The sequence below is a fragment of the Mauremys reevesii genome, linkage group 8, assembly GCF_016161935.1.
Source record: "Mauremys reevesii isolate NIE-2019 linkage group 8, ASM1616193v1, whole genome shotgun sequence".
NCBI lineage: Eukaryota > Metazoa > Chordata > Testudines > Geoemydidae > Mauremys > Mauremys reevesii.
Window position 1 is genome coordinate 105,394,723 of NC_052630.1, and position 25,078 is coordinate 105,419,800.

The window sequence follows — 25,078 nt, forward strand, 5'->3', positions numbered from 1 at the left end:
TCCAGCTATGTTATTCACGGAGCTGGAGTTGCGTAGCGTAGGTTGACTTACCGCGGTAGTGCAGACATTGCCTGTGATATTACACAGGTTGAGGGATTCAGAGTGGTAGCCGTGTTAGACTGTATCAGCAAAAAGAACGAGGAGTACTTGTGGCACCTTAGAGACTAACAAATTTACTTGGGCATAAGCTTTAGTGGGCTAAAACTCACTTCATCAGATGCATGGAGTGGAAAATACAGTAGGAAGATATATGTATGTGTATATATAGAACATGAAAAGATGGAGGTTGCCTTTTGTAGTGGTAATCAGAGTGGTAATCAGTACTGTTACTCACACCTTCTTGTCAACTGTTTGAAATGGGCCACCCTGATTACCACTACAAAAGTGATTTTTCCTCCTTCTGCTAATAGCCCACTTTAATTGATTTGTCTCGTTAGAGTTGGTAAGGCAAGCCCCATCTTTTCATTTTTTCTGTGTGTGTGTGTATATATATCTTCCTACTGTATTTTCTACTCCATGCATCTGATGAAGTGGGTTTTAGCCCATGAAAGCTTATGCCCAAATAAATTTGTTAGTCTCTAAGGTGCCACAAGTACTCCTCATTCTTTTTACAGGTTAAGGGAGTTGGCTCTGAAGTTGTAGTGTATGGAAACCTGAATAAAGGATGTAGGTGCTGCTGCTACTGACACCTAATGAAGATCGTCCTTTATCTGATTTTGATGTTGTGCTGCTTTTTGGACCAGGGATCCTGAGTCAAGTCTTAGTGCAAAGTGGTTTTCTTGTGATGGCAGCAGAGTTATGGGAAGTGTTCATTAACTGTCACTCTAGTACGGTGACGTATAAAACATTATTTTTCTCGCCGGGTCCCTAAAACTAGTACAGTAACTCCTCACTTAAAGTCGTCCCGGTTAACATTGTTTCGTCGTTATGTTGTGATCAATTAGAGAACAGCTCCCCACTCCCCTAAGTTCCCTGTGTGGCAGCCACCCAGAAGGCTATCAATTGCCGGCAGTTCAGCTGTCCCTCCCTGCGCTGCCATGTGCTGCTCCTGTCCTCTGCCTTGGAGCTGCTCCCAGGAGCCTCCTGCTTGCTGTGTGTGGGGGGAAAAGGGGGAGCTAATGTCAGGGTGTCCCTCTGCTCCTGCACCCTGCTTACCCTATCTCCATAGAGTGGGAGGGTAGGGGAGGAGACACAACAGGGCTTAGGACAGAAGGAGCTTGCTGGTAGCTGCTGCTGTCTCAACTTCCTGATCTACTTAAAAAGGCAATGTGCTTAGAGTGCAGTCAGCATATTTAAAGGGGCAATGCACATCTTTCTCTCTCTCTCTTTCCCACACACACAGGGTGTGTGTCTGTCTGCTATGCTGTTTCCCCTCCCTCCATTTGTGCTACCTTGTAGAGTGTGAGGCTACATTAACAACGTGTTAACCCTTGAGGGCTCAGCTGAGTGCTAGTTCATCATTTAGCAGTAAGGCATTCCCCGGGAAATATCCCACCCTCTTCCAGTCATCATTGCTGTGTATTTCCCTGGAACCTAACCCCCTCCTTTACATTAATTTTTATGGGGAAATTGGATTGGCTTAACATCGTTTAACTTAAAATCGCATTTTTCAGGAACATAACTACAAAGTTAAGCGAGGAGTTACTGTAGTATTAAAAAATCTTAGTGAAATAGAGAATGTATTTTATTTGACTAATTAAAAAAACCTTCTGTAGGAATAGAACGATTTTTCTTACCGTGTTTGGGGCCCAATACTTCAAGTATGTATCTCTTTAATCTTATAGTCAGAAATAAAAGGTATTTCTGGAATCTAAAGATAGAAAAGGCCATTTAAGGTGGTCCAGTCCATCTGTGTGTTGTTCCCTTTTGTACGCTTACTAGAATTCTGATTATTTTTCCTAATGATAGTTAAATTTGTCAGGCTAAAGAGGTGTGAATGAAGAGTTGAACTCTTTTTGGATATGTCCCTAATAGTAGTAGCTAATTAAATGTATGTAATTTTCTTTTTGTTTTTTAGCATCCCAACAAAGCAGAAGAAAAACTACTCAAGCACCTAAGATGTGAGAAATCCTTCCTTTTTCAAAAGGAGCCATTTATTTTCCAAAATGGATCGAAGTAAACGGAATTCAATAGCAGGATTTCCACCACGCTTGGAGCGCATTGAAGACTTTGATGGGGGTGGCGGAGGTGACGGGACTGTGTCCCAGGTGGGGAGAGTTTGGACCTCTTCGTACAGAGCCCTGATAAGTGCCTTTTCCAGACTTACACGTCTTGATGACTTCACCTGTGAGAAAATAGGCTCTGGTTTCTTCTCTGAGGTGTTCAAGGTGGGTGGCTAACCTTAGTGATTCTCCTCTTTCAAATCGATGATGCAGCATTTTGTACAGAGGCTGTTTTTGAGTTTCTGAATGAGGGCCTCTCCTGGTCTGCTAGTCATCTGGAGTTCTTGTATGTGCTTTGCCTAGGGTGAGTGAGTGGTGGGGATCTTGGCAAGTAGCAGAAACATTTTCCCCAACCACTTACAATATGGTGTGTCATTTATTTTAGGAAAGTTGCAGAGGAGGATGGGGGAAACAGTGGAAAATATTTGGATTGGCTTTTTGTTTCTTATCTGTTTTATTAAGTGCATGCACACATTAAATATGTATCTTTTATATGCTGGGGAAACTGTGGTCTGGATGTTTTCCATTTGGCTTTGTAATTGGGCCAGCAGAACTGCACTTGTTTCTTTAGTACAGGTTGCTGATCTTCTTTGCTTCCTAACAGGAGAAGTAGATGTGTTGTGATGTTGACACGTAATTGTGGAATCTGAAATATGCTGTAGTTAATTGCACAATGCCTCTGTACCCTCCTCCTCTTTTTTCTGTTTCCGTTTCTTCTCTTCATTCCCTGCTTTCTTTTTCTGATTTAGTTTTTCAATAAAAATTAATCTCTTATTTTTTGAGCCGATCTGGGGTTGTGGCAGTCACCTGTTTCTTCTCAGTGTTTGGAAAGTCAGTAAACGCTGTAAACGGTAAAGCCAAGATGAGATTGTGCAATCTCAAGTTTATTGTGTCAGCAGTGTTCTGCAGTTCTGGCTCTTCTAGTAAGGTTTATAGCCATTTTGATTTTTGCTAGGTATTAGGCCAAGCAAAATATTTTTAAAGCTCTTAACTTTGCTATAGAGCAGTGTTTCCCAAACTTGGGACACCGCTTGTTTAGGGAAAGCCCCTGGCAGGCCAGGTCGGTTTTTTTTACCTGCCACGTCCACAGGTTCGGCCTATCGCGGCTCCCACTGGCCACAGTTTGCTGCTCCAGGCCAATGGGGGCTGCGGGAAGCGGCGTGGGCCGAGGGACTTATTGGCCGCCGCTTCCCGCAGCTCCCATTGGCCTGGAGCAGCGAACCACGGCCAGTGGGAGCCGCGATTGGCCAGACCTGCGGGTGCGGCAGGTAAACAAACTGGCCCAGTCGCCAGGGGCTTTCCCTGAACAAGCGATGTCCCAAGTTTGGGAAACACTGCTATAGAGGAATTGATAAATGCATTGACTTCAAGGTGTTGCAGAGATTATTGGCTTCCTTCCCTGATTTTATGGTTTTGAATAAAGTCATACTCCAAATTGTATTTACATCTCTGTGACATGAGATATAGCATTTCAAGATATTACACTAGTGACATAACACTTCTGATAGTCTTTTGTACTGTGTATTTTAAAATTGTAAAAGCTCCTAATTCTGTGGCTAAGTGCTTAAATTACCAATCAAAATAAAGGTTACATTACATAAATTATTATTTTTAAATTTTGTTTACACTTCTTTTCACAGAAACATTCAACACTCCATAAGCAGCTATCTGCTTTTGGTGCTAAGCCACAGCACTGCATGGAATAGCCTATCAGTAAACAGAGAAAGTGAATTTGTTATAATGGCACACAGGATGATGCTGTTTTCATTTCTAGGAGCTACTGTAACCTCAGCAGGCCCTGTACGTGCTGTGCAAACAGGCTTTTTAGATTAAATTGCTCATTCTTAATCTACCACCTAATACTGATGGATTAAATGGGAAAAGTTTCATGACGGGGAGAAGGCAAATGTTCCAGGCAGAAGAGGCAGCATGGAAGAATGTCAGGAAACAAAAGTTGGTGAGGGATTCAGTGGGAGCAGTTAGGAGCAAGGTGTGGGCAGAGGAAAGATATATTACCAGCATATGTGCTAGTTGATCTGCTGCTTTAGTTTTCTAGATGAGATGATCTTATCATGACAGGCCACAGGGAAGATCTTTGCTTCTATATACAGTTTAGTGTAGGCAAATAATGGCTCCTACTGAGCTTGGTTTTGAACAATCAATGTACTTGACATTCTCTAGTCCTTTGTCAAAGGTATTTAACTTGTAACTCCACTGCAGAGCCTGTCTCTTGAATGAGCATGTTACACTAGGCATGCATTTGACCTATTGTGATGTTGTGGATTTAAAATGTAATATCTTGAGTCTGTTCCTCCAGAAATGATGGCAGATGGTGGAGTCTGGTTCACATCCCCCCCAATCTGTAGGACAAGACTTTGTTTCAGTTACTGTGGGGCAAAAGGGATTAGAAATGTTTTAAGATGATATCCTGTGATGCAGTTTTAGTGCTCATTTGGGTGGTAAGTTTGTGCTCTGCTATAATGTCAGTAGGGCTACCTACGTGATTAACCCAAGTTCACTGATGCTCTGATTTCATATTAAGTTTCTTGATGTATGTCCAGTATAGAGACAATTTCATGGTTCAAAGGATTACAAGTTCATCTTGGTCTGCAGTCTCTAAAATGGAAAATCAAGGTGAAGAAAAATCCAAGATAATTTTAGACTTCTTTTCTGAGGCAGCTTTGTGAGTGGGTAGAAAATCCAACTTTCTAGCTTAATGAAATTATATGAAATGAGAGCTTTGGTGACACCATTCTGAAGTACACATTAAATATTGGATTAAGAACGGCCATACTGGGTCAGACCAAAGGTTCATCTAACCCAGTATCCTGTCTTCCGATAGTGGCCAATGCCAGCTGCCCCAGAGGGAATGAACAGAACAGGTAATCATCAAGTGGTCCATTCCCTGTCGCCCATTCCCAGTTTCTGGCAAACAGAGGCTAGGGTCACCATCCCTGCCCATCCTGGCTAATAGCCATTGATGGACCTATCCTCCATGAATTTATCTAGTTCTTTTTTGAACCCTGTTATAGTCTTGACCTTCACAACGTCCTCTGGCAAGGAGTTCCACAGGTTGACTGTGCGTTGTGTGAAAAAAATACTTCCTTTTGTTTGTTTTAAGCAGGCTTTGTACCTGTAACACAACCAAGGATACTTTGAAAGGCTAACAGGTTGCAACATGATCAGTTCATTTTATTTGTCTAATTTCTGTATTTAGCTGAAAAAACTAATTTCCAAGTACAATCCTTCACAATGAATGCAATTGCTTGCTGTTAAATTGGAGGTTGTAATAAATACTAGTTTAAAATAAAGTACCTTTATGTATAACACCTATTAATGCAAAATCATGAGAGAAACATAGCTAACAGCAAGTACAACACATGTTGTTTTAGTTTTCTATTGATGGTTGTGTGCCAAGGCAACTCTTAAAATGCACTATTCAATTCTTGTTTTACACACTTCCTATAATAATTGCAGATAAAATTTCTAGTGGAACTTCAAGGGCTTTTAATGTAACAGTGACAAGTGCATCTGAAGAAGTGGGTTTTTTACCCACGAAAGCTTATGCCCATATAAATATGTTAGTCTTTAAGGTGCCACCGGACTCCTCTGTGTTTTTGTGGATACAAACTAACATGGCTACCCCTCTGATACTCAACAGTGACAAGTTACTTAAATCCAAATGGATGTGTTTTAGGGTTTACACAGCATGGAGTATTAATCTGGTATATTATTAGCCAGCAGTGTAGCAATTCTAGCATCCTTAACATTATATAATATAAAACTGGAGCTTAATATTCTTCTGAGCTGTCATACTGCAATAGCTGGTATAGTTAGAAGTAGTTGGCTAATAATTGGCTTCTGGCTTAGACTCCACAGGCCTGTGCAGAACATGAAGAATTGTTCTCAAATTGGGCTAGGCATGAAAAATCTTTTATTAATAAAACAAAAACGTTAAGTTTCCAGCTAGGAGGCAAGTGTACTGCAAGACCTTCAGGTACTGATAGAGCTATAATTTAATGTGGGGGAGATGTGCGTCAGACACTGAAACTAAATACCACACTGAAACACACACTGTTCATTGTATAATTCAGCAAGACTGAAGTGAACGATTAATTTGTCTTTTGTTCAGAACTCCTTCTGCGAAAAGCATTTTGTGCTATTAGCTTTATACAAGGCCTTATGTACTCTGCAGCAGGCTGTACCTAAACTCTGTGGTAAGGCTCCTGAATTCTGTGACTGACTGGAAATTCTTCATCCGTCTTGGGTGGATTTTAAAAACAGTTTTTTTTCTGACCAAAATATGAATAATACAGCCAGCCCAGAATTCCCTGTGGCATTTATTTTAATATTGATTCTATTGAATTCACTCTGCCCATGAATTTTCAGTGTCCAGTGTGCTGAAGATTTTTGTATTGACAGCATAACGAACTGTCTTGTGGAACCTGTTACTAGAGATTCTGTCAAGTATCAGAGTGGTAGCCGTGTTAGTCTGGTTTTGTAAAAGCAGCAAAGAATCCTGTGGCACCTTATAGACTAACAGACGTTTTGCAGCATGAGCTTTCGTGGGTGAATACCCACTTGCATCCGAAGAAGTGGGTATTCACCCACGAAAACTCATGCTGCAAAACGTCTGTTAGTCTATAAGGTGCCACAGGATTCTTTGCTGCTTTTAGAGATTCTGGAAGTTTTGGCAGCTATGAAGAGACAATAGAGGGTTTTGGAAGCCAGGAAGGAATGAGTAGTAGATTGGGATTGTGGGATAAGCACACTAGCCGGGTTTCCTTGCTAAAATGATCTTCAGTGAAATAGTTAAAGTCAGTTAAACACCTTACAAAAGTCTACGTTACATCTATGCAGTTACTTTTATCAATCAAACTTGTAATCTCTTCAAAGAATGTGATCAGGTTTGTTTTGACAAGACCTATTTTCCTTAAAACCAGATTGACTGGCATTAAAGACTTAAAGGATAGGAATGTAATTATCAGTTGAATCCCATCTATTTAGCTTAAAATGTTGCTCTTGAGCAATCTGCTGAAGGTTTCAGTATATTCCATGTCATACTGGCATTTGATACCCTTCTAGATTAATTTAAAAGATAATCTTCAGACCTATTAGAGTTTTTCCTGAAGCCTTGTGTAAGTGCAGTGAGAGGGAGGTAATTAATGGTGTAAAGCAGACTTACATTGTGCATTTAGAGTACAAAGTAAGGGCCTGGTCCTTCAGCTGCGTGTGTGGTGTTTTGTTTTGTTTTTTTGTGTGTGTGATAGACACCTTAAAATTCCAAGGAATTTTTAAAAATAGAATTTCTTTATATAGAAATGTACAATTCATATACTTGGCAGTTAAATTTCTCCTCCTTTTTGACAGCTTGCTTTATGCCTCAGTCAAGAGATTGAACATTTATAATCACTTTCCTGGGAATGAATGAAAAGCTGGGGAAGGAAATAGAATGAAACTATTCAATAATGTAATGGCATTTTTAGCAAAAATTACATTTTTGGAGGTTTGCCTAAATGTGGCTGTGATGATCTCTCAAGACTGAGGAAGACACTGATCTCAAACCATTAAAGCACAAGTTTCAGTGCTGTTATAATGGTGGGGGGGGACATACCTAATTATTAAGAGTTTATTTTGGGTGGAGTGTGGGAAGGGAAGATTAAAGGTAATTGGTATATCTCCAATTATTACCTATCTCCTAGAACTGGAAGGGACCTCGAAAGGTCATTGAGTCCAGCCCCCTGTCTTCACTAGCAGGACCAATTTTTTTGCCCCAGATCCCTAAGTGGCCCCCTCAAGGATTGAACTCACAACCCTGGGTTTAGCAGGCCAATGCTCAAACCACTGAGCTATCCCTCCTCCCTATTTCCATTGCACTTAAACGACAGTACCAGCATTCCTACATTTAAACATTTTAGCACACACTAACTCAAGTGTTGTGGGCCACTTTCCTTTGATCCTATGCTGACTGAAGCTAAAATTCACTGTGCTGATTCAGTTCCTTTTAAAATCTAAGGCTACGTCTACACTAGAAACTTCAAAGCGCTGCTGCAGAAGTGCTTTGAAAAGTGTGTGTGGGGTGTGTGTGTGTGTGTGTGGGGGGTCACCTGCAAGTGCTGAGGCCAGCCCTGAGAGAGAGCTCTCCCAATGCTCCTGGTAATCCACCTCCACAAGGGGAATAGCTCTGAGTGCTGGGAGCATGGCTTCCAGCACTCAGAGCCTGTCCACAGTAGCCTTTAAAGTGCTCAAACTTGCTGCACTTGGGGATGATTTTGATCTTTGTTCCTGTAAACTAAGGAAAGTTTGGGTGGGTGTATCTAAATGCAATTGGTTGACCATTAACTGGGATTGAAGCCTTAGAACAATAAATGAGAAGCATGCTAACTTCAAAGCATGGGTCCTTACATTCAGCAATGGGAAATCCACAAACCCATGCTGTGGTGGGAACGTGCACCAGACTGCTTTCCAGGGAAGACAGCTATAAGAATAAACCCTGGGCATGATCCTGTAACTCTGGACTGATGAATTCTGATGGGGGAATTCTGAGCGAATAGACAAAGGTCCCCAAAGCCATTTTCATAGAAATGTAGGACTGGAAGGGACCTTGAGAGGTCATTTACTCCAGTCCCCTAGACTCATGGCAGGACTAAGGATTATTTAGACCATGCCTGACAGGTGTTTGGCTAACCTGCTCTTAAAAATCTCCAGTGACAGAGGCGTCTGGATCTCTAGTCTCTGATCTAGCACAGCTGCCTGTTAGAGAACTTAGAGCATGGAGCATGTGTGAATACTCACCCACTTCTTCTTCTTCCTCCCAAGAAAAAGATTCACACACCACGAAAGCTCATGCTGCAAAACGTCTGTTAGTCTATAAGGTGCCACAGGATTCTTTGTTGCTCTTCCAATGACAGAGATTCCACAACCTCTCTAGGCAATTTATTCCAGTGCTTAACCACCCTGACAGGAAGTTTTTCCTAATGTCCAACCTAAACTTCCCTTGCTGCAATTTAAGCCCATTGCCTCTTGTACTATCCCGAGAGGTTAATGAGAACAATGTACCTCCCTCCTCCTTGTAACAACCTTTTATGTATTTGAAAACTATTATAATGTCCCCTCTCATTAATCTCTTTTCCAGACTAAACAAACCCAGTTTTTTCAATGTTCCCTCATAGCTCATGTTTTCTAGACCTTTAATCATTTTTGTTGCTCCTCTCTGGACTTTCTCCAATTTGTCCCAATCTTCCCTGAAATGTGGCGCCCAGAACTGAACATAATACTCCAGTTGAGGCCTAATCAACGCAGAGTAGAGCGGAAGAATTACTACTTGTGTCTTGCTTACAACACTCCTGCTAATATATCTCAGAATGATGTGTTTTTTTTTGTTTTTGTTTTTGGCAACAGTATTACACTGTTGATTCATATTTAGCTTGTGATCCAGTATGACCCCCAGATCCCTTGCTGCAGTGCTTCTTCCTAGGCAGTCAGTTCCCATTTTGTATGTGTGCAACTGATTGTTGCTTCCTAAATGGAGTACTTTGTATTTGTCCTTCTTGAATTTCATCCTATTTACTTCAGACCATTTCTCCAGTTTATCCAGATCATTTTGAAATTTAATCCTCTCCTCCAAAGTACTTGCAACTCCTCCCAGCATGGTATTGTCTGCAAACTGTATAATTGTCCTGTCTATGCCATTATCTGAATTATTGATGAAGATATTGAACAGTGCGGGGGTGGGGTTTGGGGGGGTAGCACAGGGGTGGGGCCCAGTTAGGGAACCTGTGCACCCCCCACTTTTAGGGGGCTTCCACCACTCCTGAACAGAACTGGACCTACAACCGATCCCTGCAGCACTGCACTGTATATGCCCTTCCAGCTTGCCTGTGAACCACTAATACCTACTCTCTAGGAACAGTTTTCTAACCAGTTATGTACCCACCTTATAGTAGCTCCATCTAGGTTGTATTTTCCTGGTTTGTTTGTGAGAAGGTCATGCGAGACAGTATCAAAAGCCTTACTAAAGTCAAGATACACCACATCTACAGCTTCCCTCCCATCCACAAGTGTTACCCAAAAATCTAATAGCTTTTTTTGACAGGGTAACCCTCAGAGACTTATGGGTACTGGCAGACATTACATCTGTTATCAATTGAACTTACAAACTCTAACCCAGCTGTTTATATATTTTACCTGCTTTAACCTCTCAATACATCTCATTTCTTTTCTTAGCTAATAAATCTTTAGTTTATTTTACTAAAGAAATTGGATGTCAGCATTGTTTTTGGTGAGAGATCTGAAGCATCCATTTACCTGCAGTGAGTGGCTGACCCTTTGGGGTTGGAAGAACCTAATGTGTGGTGGATTTTGGTTTTAGTAACATTTCATCATAGAGTTCATTTTGTCTGGATGGTAAAGAGGGGCTGGAGAGCTTAAGGGGACAGTCCGTGGCTCCAAGGTAGGACTAACATAGTAGTCCAGGAGTGCACATTTGTTACGGGCTTGGTGAAATCTAATTATGGGCTATACCATCAGTTTGGGGTTTCTGCCTTGTTTTCTTGAGAGTCTGACCTGAGATTGGCACTCTTAACTGTAAGCCATACCAGACACTGTGACCCAGAATCTTAACAGAAGTGAGAATTAGCTTTAGATCAGGTGGTAGATTCCTGTATTTTTGGTGCTGGAGGTTCTGGGTTTAATAGATGTTCATGCTTCTGGTGTCTGTATTTACATCATCTTTCTTTGTTATAAATGCATAGCATAAGTACAAAATATTACTTACCTGTCAGGAGTCTCGCATCTTGCTATAAAGTACATCTGTTTTTAAAACATACTTTTTTTTTTAATAAAAACCTTTCAACACTCATCTATTAAAAGCCTCAAACCATTAACTGAATTTAATGCTCATTTAAGGTGCTGGGTTGACAGTCATGGTGTCGTCTTTTTCATAGAACTCATTGGAAACTTCTGTCCATCCTAACCCCTCTTTCCCTCTCCTCTGATGCCCTGCTAACTTAGCCTAACCCTGATTTTGAAGGGCCATGCTATGTATAAGACTGCAGTGGGACCCAGTTTGAGCTGCTTCCAGGGCTAGCTACATGTGTCTGCCTTCAGCCCAAGCTTCTCTTTTCCTGAGATGTTCAGATCAACTGTGCAAAAGGCCAGTTGATGTCCCCAACAGATGTCCCCTTCCAAAAGCAGTAATGTGATATATTCAAAGAGGAGCCCAACTGGGGAAGAGTTTGGAAACCACTGACATGGGACATTTCAGGAAGCACCCTTCAAACCTGGAATCCTTAATTAACCTTGTGTGTTAGCAGGTAAATAAACAATAAACCATTTGAACCTTCATGTTTTAAATACAAATATAAGTCTGCACGTTGTTGACAGTCTCGTCAGAAAGGCCAAAGATGGAATTGACATGGACACTGAACTGCACTCTCATCATTGTCTGGGTGATAAAGCTTTAATGTCTGTGTGGCACCGGTTCTCTGCATAAATAGGTCTTCAGTCTCCAGGTGGTCAAGCCAGCACCTTTAAGGTGCACTGAATTAATTTAAAGGCTTTAAAAAAAAAACCCCACTAAAAAGGAGGTGATTCTGGGAGTTCAGAGTAAATGTATCATTTTGTGCTTTTTATAATATATTTAATGTTTAAATAAAATGTGAAAAATAAAATCTTAAATGTTAGGATTGCTGTGGCATTTGAAAACAAACATGTTATTGCAAAAGCTAAAGTGTAATGAGACAAATCCATAACTAGTGCAATTGTAACTGATTAAATGGGATTATAGGATGAATTTGACCCAGAGTATAATACTGAGTTGTACGGCTGTATGTGTTTTAATAACCTCTACCACGCGTCCCTCCCCTCCCCTTTTGTCTCCACATTTGAAGCCATGGTTGCATTCTTGAAGGGGGTGATAATATCCACAATCATTAAGTAGGAAGAGTATTGGTGTATAATTTTCACTTTATAGATGAAAGCAGGAAAAATACTGGTTTTGAGCATATTAGCTGTTGGGATATGAGGTTTACTGATGCTAACTACTTGTAACCACAGCTTGTTTCATGCTACTTATGCAAGTTAATATTTTTGGCTTTCTGGACTTGCAGCATACTAAGCAGACAGTGTTTTTTAGTACATTAGACACCACTGCATTTAGTTTCTCCTAAGAACTAGTCTTTGTATTGGCCACTAGATATAATCGCTCTTTTCAGTTTTGCTTTTGCTATATTTTTGTTTGTACAGACTTAATGATAAAATATGCTCTTTTCCACCTACCATGGTCATTGTAAATGCAGCAGATATATCTTCCCTTGCTTTGTATCGCCCTTCCAAAATAAAATAAAACCTTGTAAGGAGAGCCATTGGGCAGAGAGTGGCTTCCTAACCAATTTCCATCATTTATATCGTCCTAAACTCTTATTTGTTTCTCTCTCCTTACACTTCGTTCTTACCTGCTACTGTAACTGTCAAACACAGGTGAGGCAGTGGAACTCAGATATTGAGGGACGATTTTCTTGTAGAAAAGAAGTATTGATTTCAGCCACTCACTTAGGGAGCTGACTCTAATAATCATGAATGGAACTAGTGGCGCAAATGAGCAGTCTTCTACATCAATGCAGTAAAGGTTTGTTAAAGTCCCCTCCCCCAACAAAAACCTCAGAAATTATTTGATTACGCTTAGAAATAAGACAGTAAAATAAGAGGCAAACAGTGAAAAACCCTTGCCTACACTAATATCTCAAACATTTTTTCTTTCCTCGTTTGCCATTACTGAGCAGAGTCACATTTGTACATTATATTCTACTGCTTCATATGTGTGCACCTAACTTTGCAGAAACTCTAAATCTGCAGGCAATTAATGTAGTCACATACAAATGCTAAGGAGGCATTTCTGAGATGCTGTATGAAGTACCCTGATGTGTTGCGTTCTGGTATATCTATATGTAAAGGGACCCTGCATATTTTCTCTGTTTGGTGACCTGTGCATGCTTTGTCCTATTTGTGGAAGACTTGGCGATTCTGTCAAAATGTTTGAAGGACTAGTCATGCAGATCTACAACAGAACAGATTCTTTTTTGCTTCATGCAGAGATACAGGTGTAACTTTTCTAGGTTTCTTTTCAAGCAAACTAATAACCTGCAAGGAAGCACTTCTAATAGTGGGTAAAAATAATATAAAGGCAGAACTGCAGTAGAAGTCAGATGATATCAGCTAAGTCAGCTAAATCACACAGGAAACCTCAAACCCACATCTGCATTTTCTGCTTGTCACTACTTAATCTAAAGGTTCTCTCTATCATTTTCTGACACGTACTTCTGAGCAGCACTATCACTAGGCCTGTACTCGGAAGATGAATTTGTCTGTTGCATTGAGGAATGTCCTTTGAGTTAGCCTGAATTAGTGTAACTGATGGAGTAGGCAGTCTTCAAACACAGCTTAAAATGTAGAGATGAGAATGCACAATACCCTTGATATTTGTGGGTCCTGCATAAATCTGTTTGGTGTGTAAAGGACTTTATTTATTTTATATAGATTTATATAAATGTTAAGAGGGCACCTGTTCACATGCTCTTAATACCCTTGACATAGCATATTATTTGTGATGTATGTAAGTACTGGAATACTGTGTACATTTTTAAAAATGATGTTGAAAAATTGGAGAGGGAGCAGAAAACAGCCACAAAAATGAATTGAGGGCTGAAGAAAAAAAGCCTTACAATGAGGACATAAAGCTCAATCTGTTTAGTTTATCAAAAAAGATTGAGGTGACATGATTCATAGTGCATAAGTACCTTCTCATTGAGAAAATAGTGAGTACCAACAGACTCCTCAGTCTAGCAGGGAAAAGGAGCGCAGGAACCAATGACTAGAAGCTGAAGTCAAACAAATTCAAATTGGAAGTGAGTCACAAATTTTTAAGAGGTTGATTAGCCATTGGAACAAACTACAAAGGGAAGTGATGGTGTCTTCAAATCAACACTGGATGCTTTTCTGGAAGATGTACATCAGTCAAACACAAGTTTTATTGGGCTCAGTATAGGGGTAACTGGGTGAAATTGAATGGTCTGTGATATACAAGAGGTCAGTGGATGATCTAATGATCCTTTTGGGCCTTAAAGTCTATGAATAAGTTGATTGCAGCAGTAGAGTTCAGTATAATAACCATCACCACCACCACCACACCATGCAACTTAATCTCCTCTCCCTCCAACAATTCTCCTCCCTTACAATTTCCAATCCACTGCCCTCCCATTTTCAGATGCTTGTGGGAAAAAAAGGGGAGCTTCACAACATGGCCAGAAGGTGATTGGACTATTTCAGATTAAGTTGGGGGAGCGGCACAAAGTGATCTGGTTCTGGCTGAAAGCAGAATCTGCATTTTACCCCTTTGCTGTTTTCTGTGTAATTTTAATTGTAGCTTTGCTCATCTGTTTCACTAGCTATACTGAATTATCCTCCTTGGCTTTGTTTTAAGGGGAAAAATAGGGTACGTTTGCCATCATATTAGCTCAGTTGAGTTAGCTTACCATACGTGAAAAACCCTGTTAAAATTCAGGCTTTTCAGTTGCCTTAGGCTAACCCGATGGAAATATCACGATGGAAAAAACATACCCTTTTGCCCATCAAGACCTACGCACACCCAGTACCTCACAGAGTATCTTTTATTGTGCATTGTCCCTCACTCACAGAAGTAGTGGAAGGGTTAGGATGTAACTACTAACTAGAATTTTTAAAAATGTAGGCGTTAAGGGAGATGTGTAGAACGAGTACTACAAAATAACCAAAGGGCTTTTGCATGTTGACATGAAGTGATATTTGAGGAAAGAAACCAGTCTGCCTGCTTGATCTGGATGCCCCTTGAACTGATAATGGTTTTGCATTTCTTTTAATGCCTTTCAACAGTCAGATAGTTCCATAACCTCTTTGAGATAGGTGAAGGATATAGAGGGATCCCTTGACCCATCACTGAAATGCAGCCACTGTTAACAGTATGCAGCAACACTATGCAAACACTTAGGGCAGGCAGTGAAATATATTACTGTATCCAGATGAAACTGTAGAGGGAATTCAGAGGAATTTGGCCAGGATACTGAGTGGCAAAACAAATACTAAATATAAAATATGTATATGGGCTCTCTAATGACAGCAGGTAGTGATAACTTCAGTTTTACATCTCATTGAATAAAATTGTGATTCCCTTAACATCATCCTGGGACAATGATTCATTATCGAGCTTGAGGGAAGAATTCCATCTACTACTGTAAACTGCCAGGACTATTTTCTGTAGCATCTGGATGTTCAGTGGAGACCTCCCATTCAAGGCATATTTCTCCTTCACAGTGACATTCATGAGTCAACTGCTTCAGCAGCTGAAGAATTGCAGTAGGATCCTTACAGTCCTGTTGCTTATAGATTGCAAATGAATAGGAACATGGGTGGTTCTTCAAGTTATTGTCTACATGGATTCCACATATGAGGCTCATACATGTGAGATTGGATTCTTTTGGCCAGCAGTGTCCATTAGGGCTGTGCCTATGGCCTAGATGTCCTTGCACCTCCTCGCCCAAGAGCATGTGGTGCTGAGTGAGTCTGACCTTCCCTCAGCTCCTTCTTGCTGCCCATGGCAGAATCCTTGCTGTGCCGTCCTGCTGCTTTGCATGCTGTGCTGGTTGACTGGTCTTGTTGCTCAAGACACCCACCCACCAAATTTCTTATTTTAGTCAGGTTCTGTTTTTTAGGCTAGGAACCCCAGTCCCTCTCTCCCCTGATACTGAGGCTCTATCAAAATGGCAGAAGCAAAATCTCTGGGATTAAGGACCTGCCCCTGACATGACACTTCAGTGCCACTCAGTGATGGGCACTCTAGGTGCCTATTTTGTTTGGGAGGGATGTTTTCTTGCACTATGTACATATGTATATACTTCTGAGAGGTAGGAAGGAGCAGTGCTCCAGAATTGAGCTGCTAAGGCGTAGGAGAAAGTATAGGCCAAGTGTAATGGTGTGTGTGTGACCCTAAGAGCATCCCAGGGCCAGGGTCCCACTGACATCAGGTTTCAGCAGGCCTATGTAGCCCAGTATCCTGTCTTCTGACAGCGGCCAATGCCAGGTGCCCCAGAGGGAACGAACAGAACAGTTAATCATCAAGTGACCCATCCCGTCGCCCATTCCCAGCTTCTGGCAAACAGAGGCTAGGGACAGTTTGGACATTGCTCTAATGTTTCTCTTAAGCAGCCACGACACAGCAGAAACTAGAGAGAATCCAACAACTTAATCTGGTCTAGTAAATTCTCTGATTTGTGGTAGTCTTGAAAAAACTTTAAAATATCAACTTGAATATCACATTTCTGTCTAGAAAACTTGTACGTGCCGCTGTTACAAGTAAGACTTAACATTACTGTGACTGAAAGAAATTAGCAAAAAAGCATTATTTTTTTAATTTCTTTCCCCTGTTTAGTCAGTCAGCTTCTTCCTGGCTGAAAAGACCTTCCTCAGCATCAAGAAGGGAGCAGAACAGCCATTTCAGTCTTTTTTTTTTTTTTTTTTTTTTTAAGTTCAGTGAGAAATTGTTTTTACGTTATTAGCCACATGGAAACTTCTCTAATTGCTTGTTTTGAGTTTTTAAAACTTCCTATGCTAAATTGTTGGTGTATTGCAGTTAAATAGGGTACTTACTTACAAGATGATAAAGGTGTTCAGATACTACGGCCTTGTCTACACTGGCACTTTACAGCACTGCAACTTGTGAAAAAACACCCCCCTGAGCGCTGCAAATTTCAGCGCTGTAAAGTGCCAGTGTGTAGACAGTGCACCAGTGCTGGGAGCTATTCCCCTCATGGAGGTGGTTTTTTTTAGAGCTATGCTGCAACTACACAAGGCACGTTAAAGCATTGCCATTGTAGTGCTTTAACGTTGTCAGTGAAGATGTGCCCCTTAGGCTAACAGGCAGGACAGAATAAGCTAGCTAGTGACTGCACTTCTTGTTGATTGCAGTGATTATTTTTTTGTTGGTCATTTGTGAAGTGTGTCAGGCCTTTGCTTTCCTTCTGGATGAAAGGGCTATGTCAATGTGAGTCATTATCATTGTGTGGTTTTCCAGTAGAAAAGCAGATGGCAAGACTACACTGCCATGAAAATATGTCTCTCTTGTCTTAGACCTCACAACTTTTCAAGCACAATTAAAATGATCTGTGAGCTTTCTGTTCTGGATGGAGATATGGTGAGCTGGCTGCACTGGGATTTTCTGATTTTTTTGCCAGCTGGCAAAACATCCATGTTTGTGTAAGCCCTTTCTCAAACAGGGTACTAAAGGAAAGGTGCACGGTTCCTGTTGCTCATATAAGAGGACCACGCTGGCATACTTCCAATATTAATGTGAGTGACCTTATGGAAGAGAGTACATAGCACGGGAGGATCACTATGATGAACCTTCTATGTGGGAATTTGTAGTTTTTCTTGTAGTGACAATACAACAGGGAAATAGGATGCCTCTCAGATGATGGATTTTAATGGTTTGTGGCTAGTGCCTATCTGTGTGCTATAGTGATGGAGCATGTTTGTGCCATTGACAAATATATCAAGTATAGAAAGGAAAAGTTCAAAGAAACTACTATGGATGTACTGTAGTAAATTGAAACGCTCTCATTTTCCATCCCAAATGCTTAGGATATACTTTGACCTTGATAGTGGATGTGAAGAGGTTGGAAGGTGAGGAGGGAATTCCAAATTGCTTCTATTTAAAACTCTAGCCATCTTCTGTCAGGTCTAGCTTTCTGTCATCAGCAGATGAGTAGTTCTTTCTCTCTTTTCTGAATTGCTTGATTAGGCCTCCTATTTGTTGGACTCTTGGGGGTGGGTGGATGTTTGAAGATATGGTAAAGGTTGGTGAAAGGACAGATGGTTCTGATAGAAACTGTTCTTGGTATGTTTGATCATTTCGAGACAGCCGATTGTGTCGGTGGGCACGCATGTGTGTCGAAAAGATGAATGTTACAGGGACATTGATCAGAGCTCATATAGACTGACCGTGTCAGTGTGGTGGTAATAATACACTTTTTCCCCTCCATTCCCAGTGTGCAGTATGGTGCACTGGAAGATACTGTCCCAAGATGTTGCATGGGACGTACTGTAACTCCAGATGTTTATAACATTGGGAGTTGTGTGGCTAAATTGTGGTGCTCCACCAAGAAAACTTGCTTCTTGGAGGCTGTATCATAAAAATACTTAACATAACATTGTATTAGGAAATTATTTATTTGTAACTTTTTCAAATTAAAATGTCATTGTGGCACTATAGAAAGGCCTTCAGGAAGATGCAAATTTAGATACATTAATTCTGCTATCAGTTACATGATTTTTATAATGAAATTGCCATTCCCTCGTACCCAATATTCTCTTATCTGAGGCTCTGGTGAAATCCTAAATCTGTATTTGTGATATAAGTCATTTCTGTAGCAACAGACTGGTATCTTAAATACAGGATCATGACTTCACTGCAAGCTCAAAGAGGAAGGAGAAGCTTCTTCAAAAACATACACATGTTTTCAATGATTAAAAAGGAATGCAGGGAAAATGCTTTCAAAGCAAAACTTTTTTTGATAGAAATGTTTCCTCTTTAAATTCACCATACAGATTCTGAAAAGATCAACAAATAAACTATTTTTGGGATACCTCATGACTAACAAGTTTTTAATGAAATGGAGAGAGATGATGGTGTGCATTTGAGGCCAAATCTTGTGCTGCGACCTATGAGAGAAGGGATAACTTCTGTGTTCTCTTATCAAAGTATTGGTGCACAAATTGAGCTGTTTTAACTTTTCTTAATCTTAGAAAATTTCTGTTGCTTATGTAAATACTGTAATAATATTATAAACATTTTGGTTATACATCATAGAACTAGCGCAATCAAGGGAATATTTAGCAGATGCTTTAACTTGGGTGGTGAGATGATACTGACTAGTACATGGTGTCAAGTATCAGAGGGGTAGCTGTGTTAGTCTTGATCTGTAAAAAGCGACAAAGAGTCCTGTTGCACCTCATAGAGTGCCTTATAGAGAGTAGTACATGGGCATCTTCAGAGTGCTCCACAGATTTAAAGTTCTCAACACCCCAGGCAGGTAGGTAAATTTAATCATCCTCGTTTTATAGATGGGGAGACTCTGAAGTATAGAGGTGAAGTGACTTGCCCAGAGCTACTTGATGAGTTAGCGACAGAGCTGATGTTAGAATTTGGAAATTGACTCTCAGCCCTATGCTGTCTCAACATACTTCGTTGCTTTCCTTATCCTGGCTTTGTCATGACTTTTTTTATAGCATAATGAAAAATTAAACTAACTCCCTGGGTTTCTTTTCTATTCCCACACCCCTCCCAATTGCCACTATTAAGTCTGAATTTGAGTTTGCTCATAGGCCTTTCAGGGCAGTTTTATGTAGAAAATTTTATACCTAATGCAGCCAAATAACACCCCCCCCACCCCCCAGCGGTGCCTGCTTATATCTAATGCCAAAGTCTGGAACAATAGCCCTCTGATCAGGGGCGGCTCCGGGCCCCAGCACGCCAAGCGTGTGCTTGGGGCAGCAAGCCGCAGGGGGCGCTCTGCCGGTCGCCGGGAGGGTGGGAGGCGGCTCTAGTGGACCTCCCACAGGTGTGCCTGTGGAGGGTCCGCTGGTCCTGTGGCTTCGGTGGAGCATCCGCAGGCACGCCTGTGGGAGGTCCACCGGAGCCGCAGGACCGGCGACCGACAGAGCGCCCCCCGCGGCGTGCCGCCATGCTTGGGGCGGCGAAATGGCTAGAGCTGCCCCTGCCTCTGAACCGTGTGCTTTCTCTCAAAATAAGACTGTAGTCCCTTTTTGGTTTTCTTCATTTGACCAAGAACAAGCTAATGAAGGGGAAATATGCACAGTTCTGTATCAATAAATGGATTGTAAAAAATAAAAAAAAACAACCCCAAACCCATACCTACTGTATTGTGGGCTGTGGTTCTAAATTTACACTGCACTGTGGAGACAAACATAACACTGACAGAAAAATGAAGGGTTTTTTAAAGCATATAATGAATGAATTTACAAAGTAATAGAAATTGTATTGCTTTTTCATTAGTTGTAAAATTTAATTTGGTTTCCCAAAGAAATATTGGGTAAAACTTATTTGACCTTAGGTGTAGAATATATCACAGTAATTGTAAACTGATTGCTTTGCAGAACCAGCTATATGAAGTAACCTTCAAGTTGTTGGACTTGGCTTTTGGTTTAGTTCCTAATAACAAGTCTGTTGTGGTACTAGAGCAGTGGTGGGCGAACCACGGCCACTGGAAGCTGCGGGTGGTCATTGTAAACAAACTGTTTCGCGGCCCGCCAGCAGATTACCCTAATGGGTAGCGTGCGACCCGTGGGCCTCAGGTTGCCCACCACTGGCTTAGGTAGAGTGGAAGCAATAGATTTAATGTTTGTTTTTTTTCCAGAAAACTTTTACAGTTCCACATATAAACTTAGTAAGCAATTGCCTAACCCATATTTAAAGAGGTAAGGAATTATTTAGTGGCTAGAAAGCAGAGAGTTGAAAATACAAGTGTATATTCTTTTGTGCAAGGTTGTAGGAAAGGATTCTGCAGGGCTCTGTATTTTAATTAGCATTCTCCTTTTAAAAAAACAAGAAAAAACTCACACCAAAACACCCCCCTCTTCAAGCTTCAACAAATGAAATCACTAAACTTAGAGGATTCCACAAGGGAAGACAAAGACTCAGAGGGATGTAGCTGTTTTACAGGGTATATTCGATAGATGTGGTGATCAGACTTCGAGGTGGATGGATTATGAAATTTAATGTGCCTAAGTCTAAAGTTATGCACTTGGATAGAAATCCTGTCCAAACCAGGTTGTAGTTTAAATGGTACTGAACTAGTTAATGCTGTAGAGGAAAGAGTTTTTTTACAAGTGTGTAGTGACAGTAAAGAAGACTAAATAGGATGTATTATGATGAGTGGACGGTGTTATTGAAGACTCAGGGTTTTGTGCTAACTATTTATAAAGACTACTTTTTGAGTACAGTGTCCAGTTTTGTTCACATTACTCAAAGAAAAATTATAGCTAAACAAGAGAGAGTACTCTTTAGGGCATTAAAATTAAGGGCACGGAGGGACCAACTGTAAGGAAAGTAACAAAACGGGGGTTATTGGTCTTGAGAGTAGATGACCTTATAAAAGTATTTAAACTAGCTAAGGTTTATTATAAAACCTAAAATTGGTGAACATAAGAATGGCCATACTGTGTCAGACCAAGGGTCCATCTAGCCCAGTTTCCTGTCTTCCAACAGCGGCCAGTGCCAGATGCCCCAGAGGGAATGAACAGAACAGGTAATCATCAAGTGATCCATCCCGTAGCCCATTCCCAGCTTCTGGCAAACAGAGGCTAGGGACACCATCCCTGACCTGTTTGGTTATTAGGCACAGCAGAACTTCAGGTTTAAATTGTGGAAAGTGAATTAATACATATAATAATATAACTTCCTAAAATCTTATTTTATATAAGTGGTGGATAAACTGAACGGTCCTCCAAAAGAGGTAGTGGAATTGAGCAGAATGTATCTGAAGGGGCTATGTCAGCTTAAATTTGCCTCAAAATTAATTTTATAAAACCCAGTTATAATAAAGCCTAAGACCAACAGAAATACTTAGACAATTGATTTTAATTCCAATGCAAACAATACTTAGGCAAACATTCCCCTGCAGTTGTTGAAAACTAAACATTTGCTGCAACATTAAGTAGCTGAAAGTGAAACTGATTTTTGTTGCCCAACCTGAGGAAGAGGTGAAAAGTAGAAAGCGTAAATGATGACAAATGAATTGGATTGTTAACGTTTTCTCTTAATATCTGTTGAGTAGTGACATAGGTAAACACTTGTTACAATTCAAGATTTTTACCTTGACAATGTGCCATTAGCAGCGTAAGAGGAATGGCTGTGGAATTTTATAATGTAAAGGAGAATTTGTTTATTGCTTGGTAATAGCCTTTTTGGGGGGTCAGGCAGGAATACATGGCTGATCATGCTTTTCTACTCCCATTTCTAAGTTTGGTTAAGGGTTTTTTTGTGTGTTTTCTTGCGCAAAAAAAGTAAAAGCGTAACCCTTTTAAAAAATTTTAGTAATTAGAAGTGGGAATGGAGCCAAAATCTCGTGCGGGGTGTATGTGTGGAGAGAACTCATGTAACAAAATGGAACTGCTTTGCGATATAGATGAAGAGTTCCTCTCTGTCTGTCCTGATACCCAAAGACCTCTGTAGGGTTGGCTCTAGCTACCTTCCAGATCACCCCTGTATCAACCACCATGATTTCTCATGACAGCAGCCTTCCACAGGAATAGTGAAGCTGTCATCCCTGGTGGAGAAGGAGGAGTGGGGCTATTGTGCATTGGAGACAGCTTTCAGGGGATTTTGAGTGTGGAACTCCCTCCCTCAAGAGACTGAATGACCATGGAAATAACTACATTTGGAACTAAATAAAAAAACCCATTTCTTCAGTGTACTTTTTCTTCAGTTTCTTTACGCTTGCTCATACAAGTATGAGCAAATTTACCAAGCTTTTTCTCCTACAAGTAGTGACAGAAGAGGGAGAAATGGTGGTTTTTAAATACTTGGGAGGTACTCAGGCACTCTGGTAATGGAAAGCCATGTTAAAGGCTAGAGATGGCATAGTTGTTGTTAACTTGTTTCAGACACGAAGGGCATATGTCCTGCTGCTTGTCATGTGCTGCTCTGTTAATGGCTCATTGACCTTACATTTTCTGCCATTAAAATGTCATCCGCTCATTTTGCTTTTATTCTGTAGGTGAGACACAAAACTTCAGACCAGGTGATGGCTTTGAAGATGAACATACTGAGCAGTAACCGAGCAAATATGCTGAAAGAGATCCAGCTCATGAACAGGCTCTCTCATCCAAACATCTTAAGGTACTGTTTTTTTTGTTTTGGTTTTTTTTTTTTCCTATTGGGTAGGAAGAGGGCGAGGGAGGGTTCCTACGAACCATTTTTTTAAAGGGTTTTGTGTATATCTAGAACTTTATGGATCCACAAGATAGAGAGCCTCTAATTTTAAAATAGGATTTTTCATACTAGAGCATATTACCTAATTTGACATTTTGCATCCAATAATAAGCAGTAACTGTTTCCTCAGACGAACATGAAAGTCTTCATAAAGTAATTGTCCCTACAATCAATCAACTGATATGAAGGAAGAGATTTGATTTCTACTTACTGTCTTAACATGCATAGTTAAAACTATTGTGAAAGGGTCACATAATAATCAAGCTTCAGTATTTTAACTGATAACTACCTATGGGGGTGATTTCACAGGTTAACTATGCCTAGTGCAAAGTTGTATTCCTTTTGCTTTGTGCTAAATTTGCTGCCCTCTAATTTTGAGTGTTCCCTTGTTTTTGTATTGTGAGACAGGATAAGAAGGATTGAAGAATAGAAACTAGAGTTAAATTAGTCTGCTCTGATTAATACTTCTCTTTTCAAGAGTAAATCACCCACATGTTGCAATAGCTTGTCATGTCATTTCTAAATACTTCAAAGCAGCTATTATTGTTGACACACTTTGTTCCTTTTCAGTCTCAGCCACACTTTCCTGAGGGTTAGGTGACAAGCAACAGGCACTGCTTCAGCTGAGGCCATAACATTGTTAGAATCTAATGTTATGGTGATTATCATCTGTACTGTGTACCCAAGTAACATGGGTACACTGTACAGATGATAAGCATCATAACATCCTGGCAGACATCCTGACTGAGCTATGATGATGACTGAAGTTTTTCCTTGGGGAGTCCATCAAGCTCAAAGCCCGTCAGTGTCTGTAAGAAGTGTAGACTTTTATTTTGCCAATGTGCATTACCTTACGTGTACACAAGGTTAACTAATTGAACCGTTACTCTGCAAAATACCCCCAGAATGTTTAAAGCTCTAATACTTATTAAATTGAAATGACAGTTTCCTCTTCCTCCTCCATATTCTTAAATAACTCAGGTCCCAGAATCAACCCCAGGAGTATACCCACTGTTAACTTTTCTGTTCTTTGGAACAATTCTTAACCAGTTATTAATGCAAGGCAATATACTTTACCCCTTTACCTCGTTTGTTTCCCTGAACAGTCACTTATGAGGAACACTTACCAGAAGTGTTTGAAAATCCCCATGAAGTACCCCACCAGTTCAATCGATTTTTTTTTTCCAAATAACAGTTTGGAGAGGCACAATTTTTTCTTACAGTAACCATGGTGGTTTGACTTTATCAGATTATACTTATCCAAGTGTTGTACTAATCTACCCTTAATCAAACTCTCAGTTCATTTTCTGTTTACCAAGGTCTAATTCCCAGCATTTCTGTTGGTGTTTTCTTTTCTTTTCTTTATATTTTTTAGGGGCATCATGTGGGCAGCTTTCAGTTCTTCAGGAACAATAACTTTTATAAAGAATATTCCTCAGTTCATTTCATTCTGAATACTCAGATGTGTGATGTGTGGTCTTCCTGGGCAGCTGATAGTTGCACTGGAATACAATTTGGAAGTGACTTTGTTTTACAATCGGTGTATCTCAGTGCTTTCCGTATCTGGTTTTCAAAAAAGATGAATGTTCTATTTGCCAGTCCTACAAACTTGCTCTGAAAGTCAGCCTGTTTCTTTTCTGGCCTGTGCTTTGTCACCGCCAGTAATAGAGAATCTGTTGGCCAAATGCTGTGTTCAGTTACGTCTAAGTAGCCCTTTTGTTTTTGGTGGGGTTGCACAGGTGTCAGTGAGAGCACAAGTTATTGGGTCTAATACAGGGGTAACTGGATGAAATGGCCTGTGACATAGGAGGTCTGACTAGATGATCCGATGTTGCCTTCTGGCCTTAAACTCTATGAATTTATGAATAGTTTGAAGACA

The 25,078-nt window shown here is 40.5% G+C and overlaps 1 protein-coding gene across 2 annotated transcripts in view; it reads left to right on the plus strand.

Annotated features, from left to right (window-relative positions):
* TESK2 (testis associated actin remodelling kinase 2) overlaps positions 1 to 25,078 on the plus strand; it is a 109,276-nt gene that overhangs the window by 10,297 nt on the left and 73,901 nt on the right. For both annotated transcript variants that reach the window (XM_039485107.1, XM_039485108.1), the window contains exons 2-3: positions 2,018 to 2,327; positions 22,985 to 23,106. In XM_039485107.1, the coding sequence (XP_039341041.1) occupies positions 2,106 to 2,327; positions 22,985 to 23,106 (344 nt within the window). In that variant the 5' untranslated portion in view covers positions 2,018 to 2,105. The remainder of the gene's footprint in view (positions 1 to 2,017; positions 2,328 to 22,984; positions 23,107 to 25,078) is intronic.